Genomic DNA, 22,840 nt, shown 5'->3' with positions numbered 1-22,840 from the left:
AACAATGTGGCTTTTATGTATGATATATAGACTCACTGATTTCCTTATTACATTATAGGAGGCTGTTAAGTCCATGCCAGCTCGCAGCAGAGCAAACTCATCAGTCCCATTATCCATGTTTCTTATTTTCCTGCAGCCCCGCTTCTTTATTCTTCCTCAGGTGTCCATCAACTCCTCTTTGTGATTCTCAACTACGCCAATGGGTAACTTATAGTAACCAATTAACCTGCCAGCAGATCATTTTGATGAGGAAAGAACCCAACGCACCCTCTAGTTAACCATGGGAGCACAACTTCATAACATAGATAATACCTTCTTTCTAACTAAACCATTTCTCAGTAATTCCTTATATTCCTAACATTGCACGCTGTTAGAATAAGAACACACCTTTGCAATGCAGCGAGTATATTGTAATGAATCTGCATTAAATTTTGCTGTGCATTCTTGCTATTCCCAGAGTTTTCCTAAAAATCTAAATAAAATTGCCAAGGAAACAAATAGACATAAGCACTGGTTGAATAGATAAACATTTGCTGATCTAATGTTTTTATATTTAAAAAAATCTATTTGGAGTATTGCGTACTGTTCTGGTTGCCCCATTACAGGAAAGACGTGGAGGCTTTGAAGAGGTTGTTTACCAGATTGCTGCCTGAATTAGAAGGTTTCAGCTACAGGGAGAGGTTAGATAGACTTGGATTGTTTTCTCTGGAATGTTTGAGGTTGAGGGGAGACTTGAAACTAGTATATAAAATTATAAGAAGCGTAGATAGGGTAGATAGTACATTTTCCCCAGGGTGGAAATGTCCAACACTAGAAGGCAATGTTATAAGGTGAGGGGGAAACTTTATGGAGATGTGCGGGGCAAGTTTTTCAGTGGGGGCCTGTGCTAGGCACCTGGAAATTTAGGAAATAGAAGGATATTGTTCATGTAGAGGTAGGTGAGATCAGTTTAACTTGGCATCTTGTTCGACACAAACATTGTGGGCCAAAGGGCCCATTCCTGTGCTGTGCTGTTCCATATTCTATGTCTTAAATGCTTCCCATTCTTAAAACAAGGCATTGACTGAACATCTTAAAGAGTTTAAATGAAATCAAACTATTCAAAGATGATAGCTTGCATCAAGTTATCAAGGCTAAATAACCTATTTTATATAATTTCATTGTTATTTAGCATGTTGATAATGTTTTAATATGCCAGTCAAAATATATAAACATTTCATTAAAATTCTATCAAACCCTATCCAAAGTTGCTTTTGAAAAAGTTTTTTTTTCCCGAACACCGCACATCTAGAATCTTAGAACTGAATTTGAAAGGCTTAAATGCATTTTTGATGTTCTGGTATAATACCAAAAAATACAATCTAATACCAAAAAATATGCACTGATTGGCACTTTGTATGCATATTTTATTATGCATGTTGTTGTTTAGATTGGTTTAATTTATAGACAATAGACAACAGATGCAGGAATAGGCCATACGGCCCTTCATGTGAGCATGGCCGTTTAATGTGAGCATGGCTGATCATCCACAATCAGTACCCCGTTCCTGCCTTCTCCCCATATCCCCCGACTCCACTATCTTCAAGGGCTCTCACTTGAAAGTTTCCAGAGAACCGCCCTCTGAGGCAGAGAATTCCACAGACTGACAACTCTTTGTGTGAAAAAGTGTTTCCTCATCTCTGTTCTAAATGGCTTACTACTTATTCTTAAAATGTGGCCCCTGGTTTTGGACTTCTCCAACATCAGGAGCATGGTTCCTGCCTCTAGCGTGTCCAAACCCTTAATAATCTTTTCCGTTTCAATAATAGACCTTCTCATCCTTCTAAATTCCAGAGTATACAAGCCCAGCCGCTCCATTCTCTCAGCATATGGCAGTCCCGCCATCCCGGGAATTAACCTTGTGAACCTACGCTGCACTCCCTCAATAGCACACACTCAAGCACTCCCTCAATAGCACCCCCTCCCCCCCCCCCCCCCCCCTCCGACACGGAGCGATGGCCGGCCTCCTTATTTTATGAAATCTATTTCCTTCGGGTGTTTTTGTTTTTAATTTCCCCTTACCATTTCCGTACCCTTTTGACAGCAGCCATGACCCGTTTGATGTCATCCTTCGCTCTGCGAGGGGGGAGGGGGGAGGTGTGTGTGTGTGTGTGTGTGTGTGTGTGTGTGTGTGTGTGTGTGTGTGTGTGTGTGTGTGTGTGTGTGTGTGTGTGTGTGTGTGTGTGTGTGTCCAAGAGTGAGCAAACTGCCCGGAGTGATGGACGAAAGCAATGATCATAGAGTGGAATAGGTGACATTTGTTCAGACTCTTCTTTAGACTGAGTCAGCGGCAAGAGGAACCGTTTTGGTGCATCTATTGTAATCTTAATTAAATATTGTTCCATCAGCACTCAGAATTATATATTTCCTATCATAGGAATGTAGTTGCTATTTAAGAAACTTTTTCATTAAAAATGTTTTAAGTTGTAATTAATTAAATTACAATTAATTGCTATTCTTCATATTGAAATTGAATTGAAATTGTGTAACTTCTAATGTGTGGACAAAAATGGGCATTCGAGACAGGACCCCTCTTCATTCTTCAGACCCAAAACTTTGTCTATCCATTTCCCTCTACAGATGCTGCCTGACTTGCACTTTGTTTTTGGTCAGGACTCCAGCATCTGCAACCTTTCTCTAATTTCTAGGTCTTTATTTTCCTTTCTCAGAAAATCTCCAGATTTTGAAATATGTTTGGCTTGAGATTTCCTTTTTTTTTTGTCTTATTCCAAAGAAACAAAATTAGCTCATTCTGTCCCTTGAACTTACTCTTTCATTCAGTTATATCATGGATGAACTGAATCAGAACTCATCTGGCTTAGTGCAAGAAATCTAGATACTATAACCTTACGAAATCTATCACATATGACAATTCTAACTGTTCCTCCATTCAAACCATTTAGCAGAAGGAATTGCAGATCCCTATTATTCTGTGTTCTTTGCCACATTTTTCAGTGTCAAGCATAATAGACATTTCCTCAGCCAAAACATAAGAGGCTACAGTAACAGCAAGTCAGGCAACATCTGTAGACAGAACGGATAGGTGACAACTCTGACCTCAAATTTAGGTCGAAACTCTTCTTCAGACCTTGTATCTCCATAAACACTTCCTCAAAAGTCACTTAAAATAAAACAGCAATGCCATACAAAGGAGTAATGATTTTGATTAAGCTCAACTAGTATTGTGTAATAGGAAACCACATTGTACAACATGGTTAAAATGCCAAGCTTCTAATTCATAAACTGCCACTCATACCTTGCACTTCCATTCGCTCCATGTAATTTCAGTACAATAAACATTCACTTCTATTTTAAGTTGGAATATATGGATTTATTCTGATTAAAAAAACTCTGCACCAAACATTTCTCCTCTTTTCAGTGCAACACCTGCAGTGGCATTCAGTGACTACAATAAAAGATTATTGTTCTTTGAAAACAGATGAATGGTTTTTTAAATCATCATAATGAATATAATACATAAATCTTTTCAACTCCGGACATAACACAACTAGGGAGTGGTTTATTGGTGTGATGTGTCCATTTCCACAACATAATTTATCATTAAAGCCTTAACAATCTGCCATTATAGCCTACACCATGCTTTATATTTGTCCCTTCTCATTATTACTGCTGGGGAAATAATGCAATAAAAAGCTCCACTACAATTTGACCTCTTTTATCAAGAGTCCATCATTAAGTGAACACCACTAAATGTAAATCCAATTGGTTCCAGTTGCAATTAAATATTCATCAAGTGAATTGGAACTAACAACATTAATCTAATTCTAATGGCTGAGGCGAATAAAATAATTACAAAGTATGGAAAATGGCATTCCACTAACTTCTAGAATTTGTTCAATGTGCAACAGGAGCTGTACCCACTCACGGAACCAAAGCAATTGTTACCTGGTTTTAATCAGAATGATCACATTGGTCAGAAGAGTTAAATTGTAAATTAAACTCTTGCTGTTACTTTGTGATAAATTACTTCAGCTGCGTGGCTGGAGTTCAAATTCAACCCAGGTTATTGGGGCAAAAAGTTTCCTTTAGGTAAATGAATGAATAAGTTTGAGCAAACTTAATTTAGGTCATTTGTTTACATATTAGAAAATAAATTACCTGCAATGTGACCTATTTGCTAAGGCCTGTAACAAATACATATTTAATGCTTCTTTAAAAAAATGATCTCAGCTAATGTCGTGTTGCTGGATATTTACCTGGTATACTATTGCCTGGAATTGTTAATCGTTGTGGGAAACATCTGATTCAGTGAGCCAAGGGATAAGTCTCTAAAACGAATGCATCACATAAAGCATTAGTTTGTGATATTAATGAAAGTGCTCAGAATTTGTGAATTGCACATTTTATAAAAATGCTAAAATGTAGTGCTCAGAAGTTTATATCTGTATACTTTATCAAAATGGTAAATTGCAGTCACTTTTTACAGAAATAACCCCTCCAACTCCAGAGGAACACGCTCCCTGATCGGCCGCTATGGCAACGTGCCAGTTTGCCAATGGCCTGCCTGAGCTGCGCTCCCTCAGTCGCCACCCGAGCTGTGCCGCATCTTCCACACCATCGGCTTCTGCCCCTATGGTACCTGCTGCCAATTCATCCACAACCCTGATTAGGAGCGAGGGCCCCGGCCTCATCTACGCCAGAGTTCCAGCCTGGGCTCAGCCTCCTCCGGCCTGGTGCTCGACTGGGCTGCCCTGTGGGCAGCCTTCAGCCCCGACCTGGAGTTGGGGCTAACCCAGACTCTGGGCTTGGGGCTGGGCAAGGGAGGGGGAGGAGTTTGCTGCTTCTGCCAGCACCACTAACAGCACCAACAGCTCCAGTGGGCGCCCGGCCTGCCCATGTGGCCCTTGTGGCTAAAGGGATCAGGGGGTATGGAGAGAAGGCAAGTACACGATACTGAGTTGGATGATCAGCCATGATCATATTGAATGGCAGTGCAGGCTCAAAGGGCCGAATGGCCTATTCCTGCACCTATTTTCTATTTTCTATGATCCCGTCTGCACTCTCTCTCCGACCAGGACGACTCCAGCAGCAGCGGCGCAGAGTCGCCCATCTTAGAGCTGGGCCGGCGGCTGCCCATCTTCAGCAGGATCTCGGTGTCGGACTGAGGGGAGGTGGAGAAGAGAAGTGAATCAGGGTATTGCCTCTCCCAAGTTGTGGTTGTGTGCCATCTCCCATAGGGAGTCACCCTCCCCTCCGGGTTTGTGGGGGCTGTTGTACCCTAGTGTGAAAGACTGGAAGGGGGAGGGGGCAGTGGCATCTTTCCAATTGAGAGAATGTAAGTTCTCAACAGCCACTGGAAAAGGCGAGAGGCGCAGCCGATGTTTACCGGCCCGGCAGGGAACGCCCCCCTCCCCCCCCCCAGGAGCCGGAGCAGAGCCAGCGCCTCCCTCTGCCCCGTGCTCCCCCCCCCCCCCCCCCCCCCCCCCGTGCCGGCTGGAAGTCTGGGGCCGTCCCCAGACAGAGACACGACACCCGGGAGGGAACAGGGATGGCCCAGCAGCAATAACGCCCGCAGCGACAGAGAGCCGGGCCCGACCCCAACCACGGACGAAACGCAAACCTGCACACAATGCAGCACCACCATTGCCTAGACTATTTATAGCTAGTGACCTATGACCTAGGCATGCGCAGTAGGAATACCAAACTCACTTATTCAATCTAAAAGTTTCTTATACATCAGCAGTTTTGCATGAGAATGGATGGAAGCAAAATGGCTGTGAAAAATTCTGTCTGAAACACAATCGCTTTAATCAATTTGATTACCAAAGACCAGTTAATATGTCCACAAAAACAATACAAGTCACATCTTTTTCGCAGGCGATGGTTTTACTTCCAGCACAATAATGCCACATGCAGGTGATGCAATGATGTGACCTGACAAAAATGTGTAATTATATTATGTACTTATGTATAAATAGGAAGAAAGCCAAGATCTTCATCCAAAATAACAGCATCTTTCATGTCATACTTTGCTGCTAACCTTGCCTGCTGGGTTTTGAGCTTTGAGGAAGGATCCAGTAGTTTTATTTTATGTTTTGGCTTTGTGGATCAATTTTCTTACTTATGGGCCTGTCCCACTTAGGCGATTTTTCAGCGGACTGCCGGCGACTGTCAAGTTGCCGACAGCCGCCTGAAAATCCAGCAACTGGAACGGCGACTGTCAGAGTGGAACACACACACACACAAACACATCGCTTCCTTCACCCGTCCACTATGTAGGCAGGGGACAGGGCAAGCGGGGGGAGTGTTGTATAAAAAATTCACACGGTGCAAAGCCAAGGTGAAACAGCCACACACCACGATGAACAGGAAGGTTGGTGCTGTGAAAAGACGGCTAAAGCACAGTGTACAGTAAGGCCTTTAGGGGAGGGGGGAGAGAGCGGGGAGAAGGAGTGGAGACAACTTTTAATAAGCCAGAGATACACGGCTATGAATCTCAGCGGACATTTAACATTACAACAGTCCGTTATCCTTAGTTTTAAAAACTACTGCTTACCTTTTTTTTCCCCCAATGAGCCAATGAAATTCACCGGTCAGCACCGGCTACACTTTACGAGAACCTCTGAGAACCTTCGACCTCCTAGCAATGCATTAGGACCTCCTGGCGACCCACCTACGGCTTGAGAATTCTCGCTACTCTCCATGGTGACTTCATTCTAGTCGCCTCTAATTTTTCAACATGTTGAAAACTTCACGGCGGCCATAATGAGGTCGCGACTAGTTCCCAGAATACGGGAACTCCTCACGACCATGAAGGCGACTACCCGGCAACCGCCAGCAAACATGTGGCGACCACGTGCGACTGCATAGTCTCCTGCAGTCGCCTAAAAAGTTGCCCGTAGGATAGGCCCATTAGATATCCAATTCTCAATGTAGTAGAAAACTCTGACAGTGAATCCATATCAAAAGTAAAAATATAACCTGTGCTAAAAGTAAATTGTTTAGCAGCACCTAGATTTTTACATTAAAAAAAAAACTTGGATTCACTGTTCACAAAGTAAAGTGAAAGAATTGCATTAACGCAGAGATACTTGGATAAACAGTAGGGAAAACACTTTAAATGGATTGTATTGCATTCAAGCTTCAGATATATTGCTTTTTCATTGACTTTTATTACACAAAAAACATTGTTAGCTACAGAAAGGCACATTTCTTTTCCTTTCTCCCTAATGCATTTAAATTCTTTCTCCAGCATTAAAACTGTACATGCAACATATGCCAGGAGAAGCAACTGATGTACTGCTCCAAAAAAACTATGTTGCAAAAAACTCTTACCCTGGAGGCCTGGGTCATTTTTTTCTGTTGCTTGAACAGAATTATAAAACTAAAAGAAAAGTAGACTAATTTCTGTGTGAAAGGAGTCATCATATCTGTGCTAATCAATAATGTGTTTTCCAATCTGACTTTACAGGCATCTTCTTGTTTTTACTTTTTTGACCATTATAGGACCTTGTAAAAGCCTCAAATTCCAAATAGACTACGTCAAACATCCATAAGGTAATCAGTGATAGGAATAGAATTAGGCCATTTGGCCCATAACTTCTACTCCATTCAATCACAGCTGATCTATCTCTCCTCCTAACCCCATTCTCCTGCCTTCTCCCCATAAACTCTGACACCTGTACTAATCTAGAATATATATCTCTCCGCCTTAAAAAAATATCCACTGAATTGGCCTCCTGTGGCAAAGAATTCCACAAATTCACCACTAAAGGAATTTCTCCTCATCTCCTTCCTAAAGGAACATCCTTTAATTCTGAGGCTATGACCTCTAGTCCTAGTCTTCATCAACCCAAATTCATCCCCACTTCCAGCTAAAAGGAAAATGGATCATTATAGGAAGTATAAATAATTATATCCAGTAGACTGATAACCTACTACTGAAAGACATGCCAACCTATAAAGACAGAATTCCATTATTTATACCCCCAACCAAAGCACCAAAATTCCCTAGGACACATAAGTAAACAAATATCTTGATTGTGGTGTCCCAGTAAATGCTTGACCCATGCCAGAAGTCCTAATGAACCCTTGTATAACCTGTACTTCAGTATTGCGAAAGTGCTGATATGACCTCCCATATATATTTAATAATTCTCCATGAAAGCACTTTACAATTACAGATGCGTAAAGTAATGAGCATAAATACATTATTAAAATTTAGGAACTAAGTGATTATTTAGAGCTTATCGTTATTGAATCCTAATGACTAACATATTTTTCCAGACAATATTATTTTTGGGTCATGGTTGCAGTGTTCTTGGTTGGGCCTGTACTAAGAGTTGGAAATATTCCACATTGGAATTCTACCTTTGGCTTACGTGCATTTGTTTGGAATCAATTGCACAGCATTTATTAAATCAGTTTAATGGATTGCATTGCCCCTTCTCACACTCCCACATAACGTAGAGAAGAAAAAGTTAACTTCCATTTTGTGTTTTCACTTCATAATTAGGGACCTATAATCACTTTAACTTGAACGGTAAAGTTCAGGAATGTCATTCATTCTAAAGCTCTACAGCTGCTCTTCAACCTACGATGGGGTTATGTTCCGAAAATATCACGTCGAAAACGCATTTAATACATTTCGATCACGTTACCATAAGTGATGTACGGCTCGCTGCCGTTTGCCGATCGTAAATTCAAAATATCGCAAGTCGAAGCATCGTAAAACGAGGAGCACCTGTAGTGCATTTTCACTGAAACACAAAGTGCTGCATTAATTCAGCGGGTCAGGCAGCATCTCTGGAGGACATGGATAGATGATGTTTCAGATCGGCACCCTTCTTCAGACTCAGCATTAGGAAGGGACCCAATCCAAAATGTCAGTCTGAAGAAAGGTCCCAGACCAAAACATCGTCTATCCATGTCCTCCAGAGATGCTGCCTGACCTGCTGAGTTAATCCAGCACTTTGTGTTTATCTCAAGACTCCAGTTCCTTGTGATGGCATTTTCTCTCAGACACAATGGCGAGGGAATTGTGCTTGATTTGTTTCTTTTTAGAAGCAAAAACAAGCCAAACAAATCTATGTTTCACAGTTATTATTAACATATAAATAATTACCAAATGGCAAAATCATTGGGTCCATCCAAGCTTTTCGTCACAATCACACTTTACTCTTAATTCATGTGCTACTGAGAGAGGTGAAAACTGATTAAAAACCAAGTGACTTGGGCAGAAAAGTTGTATAAAATTCATATCTAACTTCCTTAGGTCTTTGACAATATTGTCGCAGATAAATTATTTCAAAAAATATTTTAAAAGGCTCTTTACGTGTTTACCTTTCAAAATTATACAATTGCATACCATGGGAATATGGGAATGCTGTGTACATTGCAGATAATTGCAGGAACTTGTCCCCGTCTCCTTTGATAGCATCATGATAAACTTCAGGGAAATGTCTGTTTCTTTCGGCTTTCTGCTGATCTTCTTCTTAACTTCTGACAGGAGACATCCAGTAGAAATTCTACTTTGTCCAATTTAACAGAGTTGCATTATTTTCACTCATCACAAGTTGCTGAAACTATCAGATCTAACAATGGAACATTGCTAGAAATATTGCCAGTCCCCCAAGCACTCAATATTTAAACAGAACAAATTAGTGATGATCAGCAAAGCTTTTAGATTATAAGTAGTGCTGATAAATTGAATGTTAGACAAACCCGTTATAATGGACACTAATGGGAATCTCTACCATTCTACATGAAAAGCTTATCTATAAATAATACCAGTGTATGCAACTGATAAAATAAGTTGAAAAAATGTCTAAACCTACCAAACCTTCATTACTTTGGAAAATAATAAGAAAAGGGTTCTTCAAAAGATTTGCAAAAAGCCTGACAAGAAAGATTCCTACTGAATTGTGCCTGTTAAGAGATTCAATGTGTTTGGAAGTCCAATTCAAAGTATCTGGTGATTGTCAGAGGAGTGGGACATTCTTGACCAAATATTACAGAGTTTGTTTAGGCATAGTTTAGCTTAGAATCCATTTAGATACCATTGTCTGTGTTTTGTTTCTCATAGTGTGGAAGCAATGAGAGAGTCAGCTGCCTCACTGAAAGGTTCGAATCTCAACTCATTGTATTTCTCAAAAATACGCAAATGTCATTCAATAACATTCACCTAACAATCGGTATTGACATTTGGCTTGTCATGTTGCTAATCAGAATTGCCACCTCCAATCTGGGCCTTCTGCACATGTGGCACCTGTATTGCCTACTCAGCTCATAATTGAACACTTCCTAACATTAGAAGAACCAATGTCTCCAAATTATTCATCTGTCATAGGGTAACTAGGACAGCGCAGAAGATCATTGGTTGCCCTCTCCCCTCCCCGATGGATATCTCCACCTCCCGCTGCATTAGCAGGGCAAAGAAGATCATCAAAGACAGCTCCCATCCTGTGTTTGGACTGTTCGACCTGCTGTCCTCTGGAAGGCGCTATTGGTGCATCAAATCCAGGACAACTAGACTCAGAAATAGTTGCTTTCCGAAAATTATAACTACTCTTAATTCAAATTCACACATGCACTGACTTCACAGCCCAACACCCGGACTTCCATCTGTATATATGTATATAGCGCCGCAGAATTGTGCACCTATTCCCCCCCCCCCCCCCCCCCCCCTTCTCCCTTCTGTTTTTGTTTTTCTGTTTCTTGTTTTTTGTACTAAATTATATGTATGCACTGAGTACGAGCAGCTCTCAATTTCACTGTACATGTATAGTGACAATAAATGGCATATATCATATATCATGAATCCAATTTTCTTCAAATGTGAGCAAAACTGTAATTATGTGCATATTTAGTTTCCTTGTTCCAAACCCGAGACATGCAGAAGACATAGAGAAACACAGAGAAACATGGGGAACTGTGAGAACCTTCACAATATATTCTCCGCTCTTTAAATACACTGGGTGAGTTTTCATACATGTCATTCATTTATAACTGCAAAAATTATTTCAACTAATGGGCCAAATGGACCAAATGGACACACCAGTAGGCATAAGTAGTACTGAAAGTCAACCTCTGAATATTTTAGTATACCTGATATCATGGAGTCATGAGTCATACCGCACGGAAACAGGCTCCTTGGCCCAACTCATCCGTGCCAACCAAGAAACCACATCTAAACTAGTCCCATTTCCTGTATTCTTCTAAACCTTTCCTATGTACGCACCTATCTGAGTTTCTTTTAAATGCTGTTATTGTACCCCCTCTGGCCGCTCATTCCATATGCCCACCACCCACCAAATGAAAAAAGTTGCCCTTCAGGTTTCTATTAAATCTTCTCCCTCTCATCTTAAAGCTATGCTCTCTGGTTATTGATTCCCCTACCCTGGATAAAAAACACTGTGCATTCATGCTGTCTTTTCCCCTCATGATTTGATACACCTGTTAGGTTCCTGTGCTCCAAGGAAAAATGTCCTTGCCTGCCCACCCTTTCCCTGTAGCTCAGGCCCTTGAGTCCTGGCAACATTCTTGCAAATCTTCTCTCTACTATTTCCAGTTTACAAGATGAAAATAATTCCAAATTTCCACCCAGACTGAAATGGAAAAATCTCTAAAATGGTAATATTCTTGATAAGGGCCAGATCTCAGGCAATCAAGTCTTGTGATTCATACGACTGGTTCGGACACAACCTCAATGAGGTCATCAAAAAGGCTAAACGAGCAAGGCAGTTCTGAATCCAAATGACCAAGTCACTGTTAATGTTAATCTTAATCTTCTGGACAGCCCACCATGGGTGGCTTTGTCAATTGCCTTACTAAAATCCATGTAGACAACATCCACCATCCTACCCTCATCGATAACCTTCACCACCTCCTCAAAGAACTCGATCAAGTTAGTAAGGCACAATCTCCCGCATGCAACTCCATGCTGACTGTCCTGAATTAACAAATTCTCTTCCAATGGAGAAAATCCTATCCTGAATAATCCTCTCCACAAACTTCCCTATCACTGACGTAAAGGAACAACATTAGCTATTCTCCAGTGCTCTGGTACCTCGCCTGTGGCTAGGGAAGACACAAAGATCTTTTTTCAACGCTCCTGCAATGGCCCCTCTTGCCTCTCTCAATAACCCAGAATAGATCACATCAGGCCCTGAAGATTTATCTACCTTAATGCTCCTCAAGAGCCTCTCCTTAATCACAAACTGCCCTTCTATATACATACATAGGATGTTTTCAAATAATTTACTGACATCCATGTAAACTACATCAATCACACTTCCCTCATCAATACATTGTGTTAGCTCGCCAAAAAAATTTCAGTCAAACTGGTCAGGTAGGATCTTTCCCTGACAAAGCCAAGCTGATCATTCCTGAACAAGGGTCTGAAGAAGGGTCTCGACCAGAAACGTCACTTATTTCCTTCACTCCATAGATGCTGCCTCACCCGCTGAGTTTCTCCAGCATTTTTGTCATACCTGAACAATTCCTATCTTTCCAAATGTGGATTATTTTTCCCCTGAGGGTTTTTTTCCAATAACCTTCCCAACAATGACTCTACATTCACAGGCACGTAATTACCCATCTGCTCCTTGTTGCCCTTCTAGATTAAAGGTTCCACATTTGCTGTCCTTCAGTTATTTGATACCTCGACTATGGCTAACAAAGATCTGTACATTTCTGTCAGAATCCTAGCAATCGCCTCCCTTGCCCATAGATTTACCTACCTTTAGGCTTGCCATTTCATCAAGTAACTCCTTTTTAATGTACCTGTGAAGTTTCCTGTTAAATGGTTATGCACTTCAAACACACCAGGTAACAGCAAGTTTCACATTTTTCCCATTACACGTGTTAGTAATTATATACCAATAATTCTGTTGTCATTTAATCCAACAGTCAGAAACTCATGCTTCTGCCACCTTATTCATAAGAACCAGGTGTTAGAACCAGGGTACTCAGTAAGAACCGAGAAGCCTAAATGTTTAATCATAGAACAGTTCATGTAACATCAGCTGCAAAACACACCATGTAGTATATTCTTTGCAAGAAATAGATTTGCATTTAAACTGGCCTTTCCACAATTTCACACTTTCCAAAGGGCGTTAAAATCAGTGAAATCCTTTTTTGAAATATATGTATAGCTATAACATAGCGACATGACAGTGAATGTTACTTTCCACCAGGCTCAGACCAAAGTTTTGAAAAGCCAGGTTAAAGCCATGTTCAATTATTTTTCCTATTCTCTTCTTAAGGTAAGAAAAGTCATATCGGTGGATGATTGAAATGTTAAATGACATCAAGTAAAACCGTGATCTGTGGAGCAAGTGGCAACAATGACAATGAGTTAACTTTGCTACCATAATTGGCTTCTTAAGATAGGCAGCCAAACATCTTCCAGCCCCCAGTGTAGCAGACAGAAGACAGATCTGCCTTAGATTAATGATTATGAGCTACTTGATCCAAGAATATGAAATAAATGGGATATGAAATTAGTTGCACTTTACTGAAGATTACTCCATTGAAAGATTTTCAATCATGCCATGTTAGGGCAAAGGAAGGGCAAGAGCATTGAAGCACTAAATGTCACAAAAAAATGCCTATGTCTTTTGGAATATAGAGTGCATCCAGGGCTCGATTCATTACTTAACCAAGAGAACACTACACTTACAGCTTAGCCATTCAAAGAGATGTGATAGATTGAGGTTATCCACTGGACTAATGTTAAACTGAAAACTCACGAACCACAGGATCCATTTCTCAGTGGGGTGGAGTCCCCACTGGACTTCTGCCAGCATACACTTTGCTACATACATTATTATTGTGGAAGGGTAGTACATCTCAATCATGTCAGCCTTGGTTAAATCCCAATATACTCACATTTTATTTTATACAGTTGTTAAAAAACATGATTTTTAAACAACTCTGGCTATGATTTTCTTTCTAAGATATAGGAAGAGGGTTGTCTAAGATCACATGAGAGACTGATTAAAATTTCACTGGGGAGACATGTGATTTCAGGCCACATTTAATGAAATTATTTTACAGTAATAATCACCAGAAAGCAGTCTTTCCCAGCCTGACAGCATTACAAATTGATTTAAGTATGTCCAGGGGGTATTGTTATTTAAGTAATTGTAAAGAAAACATTGTTTCTTCACAGTTTTCAGAAAGTGGTTGACAACTTCCAGACAATGGCCATGCCATTCTACACCCATTAAGTTCTAAGAGTTTTTCCTTTCTCAAGCTGATAATGACTGGTGCCAACAGGATTCATGCAATCATTTTATTTTTCTTATTCAGTCCATAATAACCTATCTTCCTGCCGCACCCATTATCAACCCCCACCTCATCCAAATTCACATCAACATAATCCTGTATTTTTAGTCATATATAATATTAAACTTGGCATAGAATATGAAAATAAAACTCAGCAGAAGCCAATAAACACGAATTGTGTTCTTGCTCCCATCCTTCAAATAATTTCCTATTCAATGCAAAGGCAGTATTTTAACAGCTCTATAACAACAAAAATCACTGCAGCTACAGCTGTTGGTTTCCAAAAGCAGAAGTTAAAACTAAAACTTCTCAGAAGCACAGAACAATTTTAAAATTTGATTTCAAATTTGGCCCGTATCATAAACATAATTGCACTCTCAACTTAATAGTTCCACGGACATTGTGATCACCACCACAAACAGCTAGCAGTTAACTGAACTCACAATGTGAAAAAAACTTTCAAACAGTTGCAGAATAAAGTTCTCTACTTACAGGATAACAGTCTGCGGTGCTACTTTGGGGATGTGATCCAACATCAAATGCATACAGCGGACAGTGGTTCTGAAGCAGAGGCATCGGCTTGGGCAGGAGGAGAGTTCAGGGAAGAGGAGAAAGAAAATAGTTACGAGAAGGAAACATTTGAGAACCATCCTGGGAGAGATGAGATCAGTGGCAGTGCCTGGAGCTGCAGAATCTAAACTGAAACAGTGGGGTCTGGGCAAGTTTAACTCAGCTTGAACATCCAATCAGACCACAACCAGGATCAAATTACAGCACGGGGAGCAGAAAGAATCCAACAGCTTTATCCACAAAGCACTGCCAAGATTAGGGGTAGCCCTAACGCTGGGATTTAAAGACACTAATTTACCTACCACTTCCACAAAACAACAAAAGAGCCTGGGCAATTTTTAGTGGGAAACGATTTGTAAACTAATACCCTTCATACAGTGATACTTTGTACACTACAACATAAAATCATCTGCATCACAGACAACACCAAACTTTAATTTAACTTGATATCCAAATCTGATGATCTTTACTTTCTAAAGAAGCTCCTCTCCCTCCCCTATAGTACTGACCTGTGATACAGTGGAAGCACCAGGGCAAGATATCCTTCATAAACTTTGGCTATGCTTGAATATAATGTAAATGCGATACATTCAATGTCCATTCACTACATGATGAGATTTTCATTAATGACATAAATCATGGGAGATTTAATACCAATGGCAATTAATGAATGGTAAATTAAATTAAATATAATTGCATATGGATTCATAATAGGTTTACTTTTGCTTAGATTAACATTGAAATGTCAATGCATTCTAGGTCCTGTGTCCTTCGTGATTAAAATAGTCTGTTTATTTAACCTATAAACCATCACTCCTAGTCTTTGGCTGACCTGCTGAAATTTATATCTCAAGGCACTGATCATCCTCTGTCACTGTGCTCAAAGGATCATTCTCCATTGCTGAGGTTTAATACTGTTGGATAGCAGATTATTTTATGGCAGCAATTAAATCTGATCCTTTCTCCATGTTCACACATGTGGATTTGCAGGTTATATTGTGCCTAGGATAGCAATGGAAATCCAGCCTGAATTTCCCCCTGCGAAACCTTTCACAAGGACAATAGCTGGACAACTGCATGTGAATGAATTTGGAACGTATAAATTTGAATCTGACCTGAGATTAAACAGAGCAATGCAGATCTGTATAGTACTTCACTGGATTAGACCATTGACCTACTAAACCATCATGAACCATTGTAAATTATATATATTTTTTGCATTAACAAGATATATGTTCATTTCTTTTTGTGCTTTATTTCCAATTATACTTTGTTTATTCCAACTTTAGAATTTACAATCAGTGTATTTTGAATTGCAAAACATTTTTGCAAGTATTTTCTATTCTGCTGATACAGTGGAAATACTATGTTTGCATGCTATCTAGTCAAATTATACCATACTTGAGTACAATCAAGTTGTAGACAAGTACAGGTAGAACAAAGGGAAAATAACCAGAGCAAGAATACAGTCTTTTACATGCTAGATTGAGCTACATCAAAATTCTCTGAATTTCTTGTGGGCTTGTGTAACTAGCACGTCACACCCAAATTCATGTCACATCTCATGCCAATAATGCTGGCAGATAATCAAACACAAGTTTCCAATAAATATGACAGTGTAGCGGTGCCTGCTAGCGCATGCATATATCGAACCAGGCGTTCGGAAGCCGCGGGACTCACATAACTCGGGAGGAACTGCTTGTTTCATGCGTTTTTTCACTTGCGCGCGTTAGTTCAGCGCTGACCACCGTTGTGGGTAGGCGTGTCTGGAGAACCTGTATACTGGATATTGAACTTTTGAATAAAGATCTGTTGAAAACTCCAGTAGTCATTTCTCAGACCACTAAAACAGAATTTAAAACCCACCATAAACAAATAGATGCCTGTATGAGCAAACAAGGCCTGAGTGGAGGGCATAAATAGTCCCCTTTTTTTAAGTTAAGACCATGAAACCACTATTGATGTATTTTAAGTGCAACATGCAAAGAAAATATAATCATGAAACCTTTTCAATTTTTGAATATGACATATTGGATGTAAGGATTCAGCCGCCGGACTGACTTATTTACCATCACCCGCCGGGGTCACAACATCGGAGGCCTGGATCGCCTCAGCGCAGAGGGAGAAAAAGGAGGGAAGAGACAAAGACTTTAAGACTTTTGCCTTCCATCACAGTGAGGAGGTGCCTGGTGTTAAATTTATGTTTAATGTGTGTTTTTGTTATTTTTATTATATGTATGACTGCAGGCACAAAAGGTCTGAATGACAATAAAGGATACTTTGATTTGATTTGATTAAATAAACACACTCTAAGATGCAAATAAACAGTGTAGATCTCAGTAACATAAAATTTTAGAAATTCTGCAGATAAAAGGCAGAACTAGATGCCAATGGCGAGCTGCCTGCACTCTATGAAATCTATGTGATTAACATGGTCCTATCTGACTTGCCAAAGTTGACCTGTGACCTAAGGTATTGCAGGCCTGTGCAATATTGTTGCATTACATGAGCAAATTACATTAAACAGCAAATCATGCCAGGTTTAGCCATCTGTCAAATATGCCAAGGATGCTAAATATTCCTGACATTATCTATCAATACAAGAATGATAAATAAATATTTTATAAGACATTTTAAAATAGTTTTAACTAATTAAAGCACATAACCAGATATAATTCATTTAGAAAATTTTAAATCCTTTTGCATTTACTCTCGCGACACTTCTTGCAAATAGCTCATAATTCCTTACTATTCCTCCTGGAATACAACTGCACCTTCACTCTCCACTGATGGAGAAGCCAGAAAGCGCAGGACTTTTGCTCTTGCATTCGGAGCCCTGAAAATATGATAATAAATTAATTTCTACATTTTTTTTTATATCAGAAACAATGAAAGTTTGGGTCTATATGTTTTTAGGACATCCATTAGGAATAATATCCTATGATTCAGGGGATGAGGCTTCAAAGGCATGGACAGGTACATGGATAGGGTAAGTTTGGAGGATTATGAGCCAAACGCAGGCAGGTGGGACTAGTTTAGATGGGGCATGTTGGTCAGCATGAGCAAGTTGGGCCGAAGGGCCTGTTTCCACACTGTATAACCATGACTCTAATTATCCAGCCCAAATAACCAAGTACATTTAAATGTACTTCATTGGGAAGCCCAGATCAAAACCAGGGCAGGACTGTTAATTATTAACTTATAGTCGAACTGGTGTACGTCCACAAACCCAGCTGAACTTGGAAACCAGGCAATCAATCCTAAATAAAGATTGCATCATCTATTCAGTAAACTGGAAATGGAAGGGGGAAGCAGCATTTGGAAGCAAGTTTGCTGCAACTAAAGGCAATGATTTCAGTGTCCACGTGGAAAACACAGCATTGAAATGGTCATCTGGAAAATGTGAAACAATAAAGGGTCAGACAAGACTGGAACATTGGTCTTCTTAAATGTGCTGTGAGAAAAGATGAGAAGAAAATTCCAAGGTAGAAGGAAGCTACTGATAAATCTGTTAGTCTGGGAACTGAGCTAGTGGTTATTGAGAATCTGCCACAGCTTGGAAATAGAAGTAGATAGTTACCAGGGTATGTCTTTTACATTAAAATTAATGGTTACTCTTATTCGGTTTGAAAATAATTCCATGTACATTTATCTACTAAGGCTTATTGATAAACATGCAATTAGTTTGAGTTTAAACAAGACATGCTACTGCCCTGCCACTGCATCAGTTAACAGATTACAAATATGGACTTTAATCAAAGCTTTCTACCCAATGTCTGTGTGTGATGTTCAGATACTAGTATGTTTTCCTTATTTTCAGTTTCTTTATCTAAAATATAGGAATAAATGTGCCTTCAACTCTCTTGTTATTGTTACATGGGCTATAAGAAAGCACACATCATCTTCATATATTCTATTTTGCGGTCAGTGTGAAGATAAGAAAAAAACAAGACTTCAGTTATTTGGGGATATCATTTCTGCTATTAATATGATTTTTTATGTTCTTGTTTTCAAAAATTACATTCAAAAATTGATATAAATATACTTATAAAGTAACAAAAAAATTGGTAAGTGAAGAAGGGTCTCGACCCGAAAAGTCACCCATTCCTTCTCTCCATAGATGCTGCCTGTCCCACTGAGTTATTCCAGCATTTTGTCTACCTTCAAGAAAAATAGTAATATGAATTAATTAAATGAGTGAACTGACTTAAAGAATTTGTTCAAAACTATGAAAATACTAATTGGTTGTATAATCAAATGCGTTTTATACAAGTTATGCTTTCTCTGCTTTTTGAAAATACATTATCAGCGTTGTAACTAGTTTGATTAGCAATCACGCATTAAAGCATTTTAACATAGTGTTAATCATGCTGCTGATCATTTCCGGGTGGAATCACAGTTATTGGTAAATTTGGCCGTGAGTTTGCGAGGCCAATTCACTTGCATGTCTGACATTTCCTGGCATCAGGATCATGCCTAAGGAAATTACTATTCAGGCACTGCCCATTTCCACCATGACCAGCATATCATTTTTGATTCAGAGTGGTTATAAATGTCAACAGAGAGGGTCAAAATTTTTGTCAAAAATGTCCGCGTTTTTATTATTTTTTGTCTGTGTTTTTATGTCGTGTTTGTTATTTTATGTTGGGGGTGTGTGTGTGGGGGGGGGGGGGGGGGGTGGGTGGGGTGGGGGGGGGGGGAAACTTTTTGAATCTCTCCCTGCACTGAGACCCGACCTTTTCTCGTCGGGTCTCAGTCGTCGTTGAGGCCGTAACGAGGAGCGGCCTCCAACAGGAAGAGACCGGGGACTCAGGTGTCGACTCACCTCACCGTCGCGGAGCTGGCCGGTCCGGAGCGGTGGAGGAGCGCTGCTGCTGCTGATGCTGTTGCTGCTGCTGCTGCTGCTGCTGCCGGAGAGTCGGAGGCTCTCTACAGGTCTGTGGACGACGGCGCCGAGCCCACGGCTCCCTGGGGGGAGACCGCTTTTCGGGGCTTCTGCGGCGGCGACTTCTCCCGCCCGAGTTGCGGGGTCGAAGAGCTCCTGGAGCGGGGCCTGACACCGCTGCCCCGCGCGGCTGGAATGGCCGCGGACTCTGCGAGCGCACACCGGGGGCACCAACACCAAGACCCGGTGTGCGACCTCGCACCACCCGGCGTGGCTTTAATGGCCGCGGGACAATCGCCATCGCCAGCCGGGGGCTATGACTTTGACTCTGACATCGGGGGGGGGGGGGGGGAGAGTGCAGTGGAGAGATACGTTTATTTGGCCTCCATCACAGTTATGTGATGGATGTTTATGTTAAATGTAATTATGTTGTGTCTGGGGTCTATTTGTGTGTTATGTATGGCTGCAGAAACGGCATTTCGTTTGGACCTCCAGGGGTCCAAATGACAAATAAATTGATTCTGATTCTGATTCTGAAAAATGTGATAATAATGTTGGCGTTTCTTAGGTTTAGGAGACTGTCATAAACCTTGATAATGCCCTGAACCATTCTGCACAGTCACAGCTGCACAATTACAGCATATGGGTTCATATGAATGTATGAATTATAAATCTGCAGCAAGCAAAGATCACTCAGCCCATCAAACCTCATTTAATAAAATCCCAACTAATCTGCTTGTATCCACAATCCTACATTCACATCAATCCTGGGTTAATTGTTCACTGCTTTCATTGTCAAGACTCTATTCACCTCTGTCTTAAAATATTCAATGACCCTGCTTCCACTGCCCATCGAGGAAGAGATTTTGAAAGATTCAGGACCCTCTGTCTTAAATGAGTGGACTCTTATTTTTAAATAATATCATCTTCCCCTTGTCCACCCTCAAAAGACCTGTTAGGACTTCACATACTTCAATAACTCACCCTTCTAAACTCAAGTAAGTGCAAACCTGGTGCATCCATCCTTTACTCATAAGACAGTCCACCCATTTAAGGTATTATTTGGGCAGATCTTACTCTGAACTACTGGTAATGTACTTACAGCGGCCTTTAAATAAGGATGCCAATATTGTAGCCATTAATCTAGATGTGGTACCACTAATGCCCAAAATGACGTAAACCTTTGCATCACAAGGTTTTTCAATCTATCACCGTTTAGAAAATATGTTTCTACTTTATCATTCCTGCCAAGATAACCAATTTCATATTTCCAACATTAAATTCCATTCTTTTCCAATTCACTCAGCCAAACTACATTTCCCACTTTCTTAAAAAACAAATTTAACACTAAATCCCATCATGACAGTTTGAGCTGGAATCGCTACACAATCAAATTATAATTACTACAATTCTGCCTATCACAAACCTTTCTTATTTCTTCCAAATAATATGTATAAAGAATTCCTAAAATATACCTGAGATTATTTTTCATCATTAATACTGATACACTGCACCTAGGATATCACACAAAAAAAAGACATCGTTCATTGGTTAAATTACCCTTTGTGGAATATCTGATAATGAATAATTTTCATATTTTTCAATGGAAGGTCCTATCAGTAGTATAGTGTGCTATCAAGCTGAGGACTAAGAGTGTGGATGTGATTGTTTTAAAAATAGTTTGCTGGTTGAAATCGCTCATGTTTGTAAGAGAATGAGAACAACTACTGCATCATTGCAGGATTAGGATCAGTTCTAATTACTGTAAATACTAAGACACTAGAATTGCTGAAGGGTAATTTGAAATCACCTAATATGTCAACTAAAATGGCTGATTTATCTAAGAAAGATTGTGGTTTTTCTTTGCACAATAATGGGAATAAAAGTTATACTAGCAGATATAAGCAAGTCTAATTGCTTAAATATTCCATTCTATATTTTCAACCTATTGTAAATTAAATCAGTTATAATCTTGAGAAATCAGTCTGAAAAGGGTACCGACTTAAAACATGTCCATTCCCTTCACAGATGCTGCCTGGCCTGCTGAGTTCCCTCAGCATTTTGTGCTCGGCCTGAGAAACTACTTGTTCACCAACATGCTTTGCAATAGAGTTAAAAAAATAGAGTTCTTACACAAGAGCTCCTCAAGTGTACCTTTTCATATACCACAAAATAGAATAAATTCAAGTAAAATTAATCCATGCCTCACCTTCCAAAACCCCATTTTTTTAATTTGCTTCATCTGCAAAGTGAAAAAAAAAGTATAAATGATATCTATATATTCTATCAAGTCACACCGGGGTACCATTCTACACCAGTAGCCAGTAATGTTAATATACAAATAACTTAAGTAGTAAATCCATTGTTTACATTTGCAAAACATCTATCTAAATTAAGACTATCATTGTTAATTCCTTAAATTGAAAAAAAAACACGTGCAAATAGGAACAAAGTATCATACAACTACTAAAGAATGCAGATGCTATAATCTGAATTAAAAATTAAACTCCTGGAGGAACTCAGTTGGTCAGAGGGCATCTTTGGTGGCAGAATAATGGTGGACATTTTGGGTCTAGACCACGACTCAGAGGTCCAGATGCAGGGACTTGACCAAAAATGTTGACCTTCCCTCTACCTCTACGGCTGCTTCCTGACCCATCTAGTTCTTCCAGCAGTTTGGTATTAGCAACATAATATTATGGTTTGTGAGAAAGATTCTGATGGAATAAAATGTTTTTGAGCGGCATGTTTTTGTTGCATGAAAATTTCAAGAAGGAAACAACTGACCATCAAAGTTTTGCTGATCTAAAAACATCACACAGAATATCTCTGTTGCTTCCTAAAGAACTGAATGGCTTTGCAGGAGCTTTTCTTAATTTTTAATGAATGACCAAAACATGCTTCAGTCCCCATGGCATATTTAGTTCATTGGTAATCCCTCCTTATATTTGCCCATGATTATAAAATTATCAATGTAAATTAAATAATCTTAGTTTCTCTAGTTTATTTGAAGCTGCATTCTTCCCATCAAGATTAATGTTCATTCATGCACAGAGCTGGTACCTTCCAAGAGCCAGTGCTAATGTATGACCCTAG

At 39.9% G+C, this 22,840-nt stretch overlaps 1 protein-coding gene across 3 annotated transcripts in view; it reads right to left on the bottom strand.

The window, feature by feature from the left end:
• LOC129696308 (peroxidasin homolog) overlaps positions 1 to 16,046 on the bottom strand; it is a 481,759-nt gene extending 465,713 nt beyond the window's left edge. The window contains exon 1 of one of the 3 annotated variants that reach the window (XM_055634092.1): positions 14,782 to 16,046. In XM_055634092.1, the coding sequence (XP_055490067.1) occupies positions 14,782 to 14,939 (158 nt within the window). In that variant the 5' untranslated portion in view covers positions 14,940 to 16,046. The remainder of the gene's footprint in view (positions 1 to 14,781) is intronic. The other 2 variants (XM_055634091.1, XM_055634090.1) reach the window with 2 other exon arrangements.
• Positions 16,047 to 22,840: the final 6,794 nt, after the last annotated feature.

The sequence above is a fragment of the Leucoraja erinacea genome, chromosome 4, assembly GCF_028641065.1.
Source record: "Leucoraja erinacea ecotype New England chromosome 4, Leri_hhj_1, whole genome shotgun sequence".
Taxonomy (NCBI): Eukaryota; Metazoa; Chordata; class Chondrichthyes; order Rajiformes; family Rajidae; genus Leucoraja; species Leucoraja erinaceus.
The sequence above is the reverse complement of the archived record's forward strand: the minus strand, read 5'-3'. Positions and strand labels throughout refer to the sequence as shown.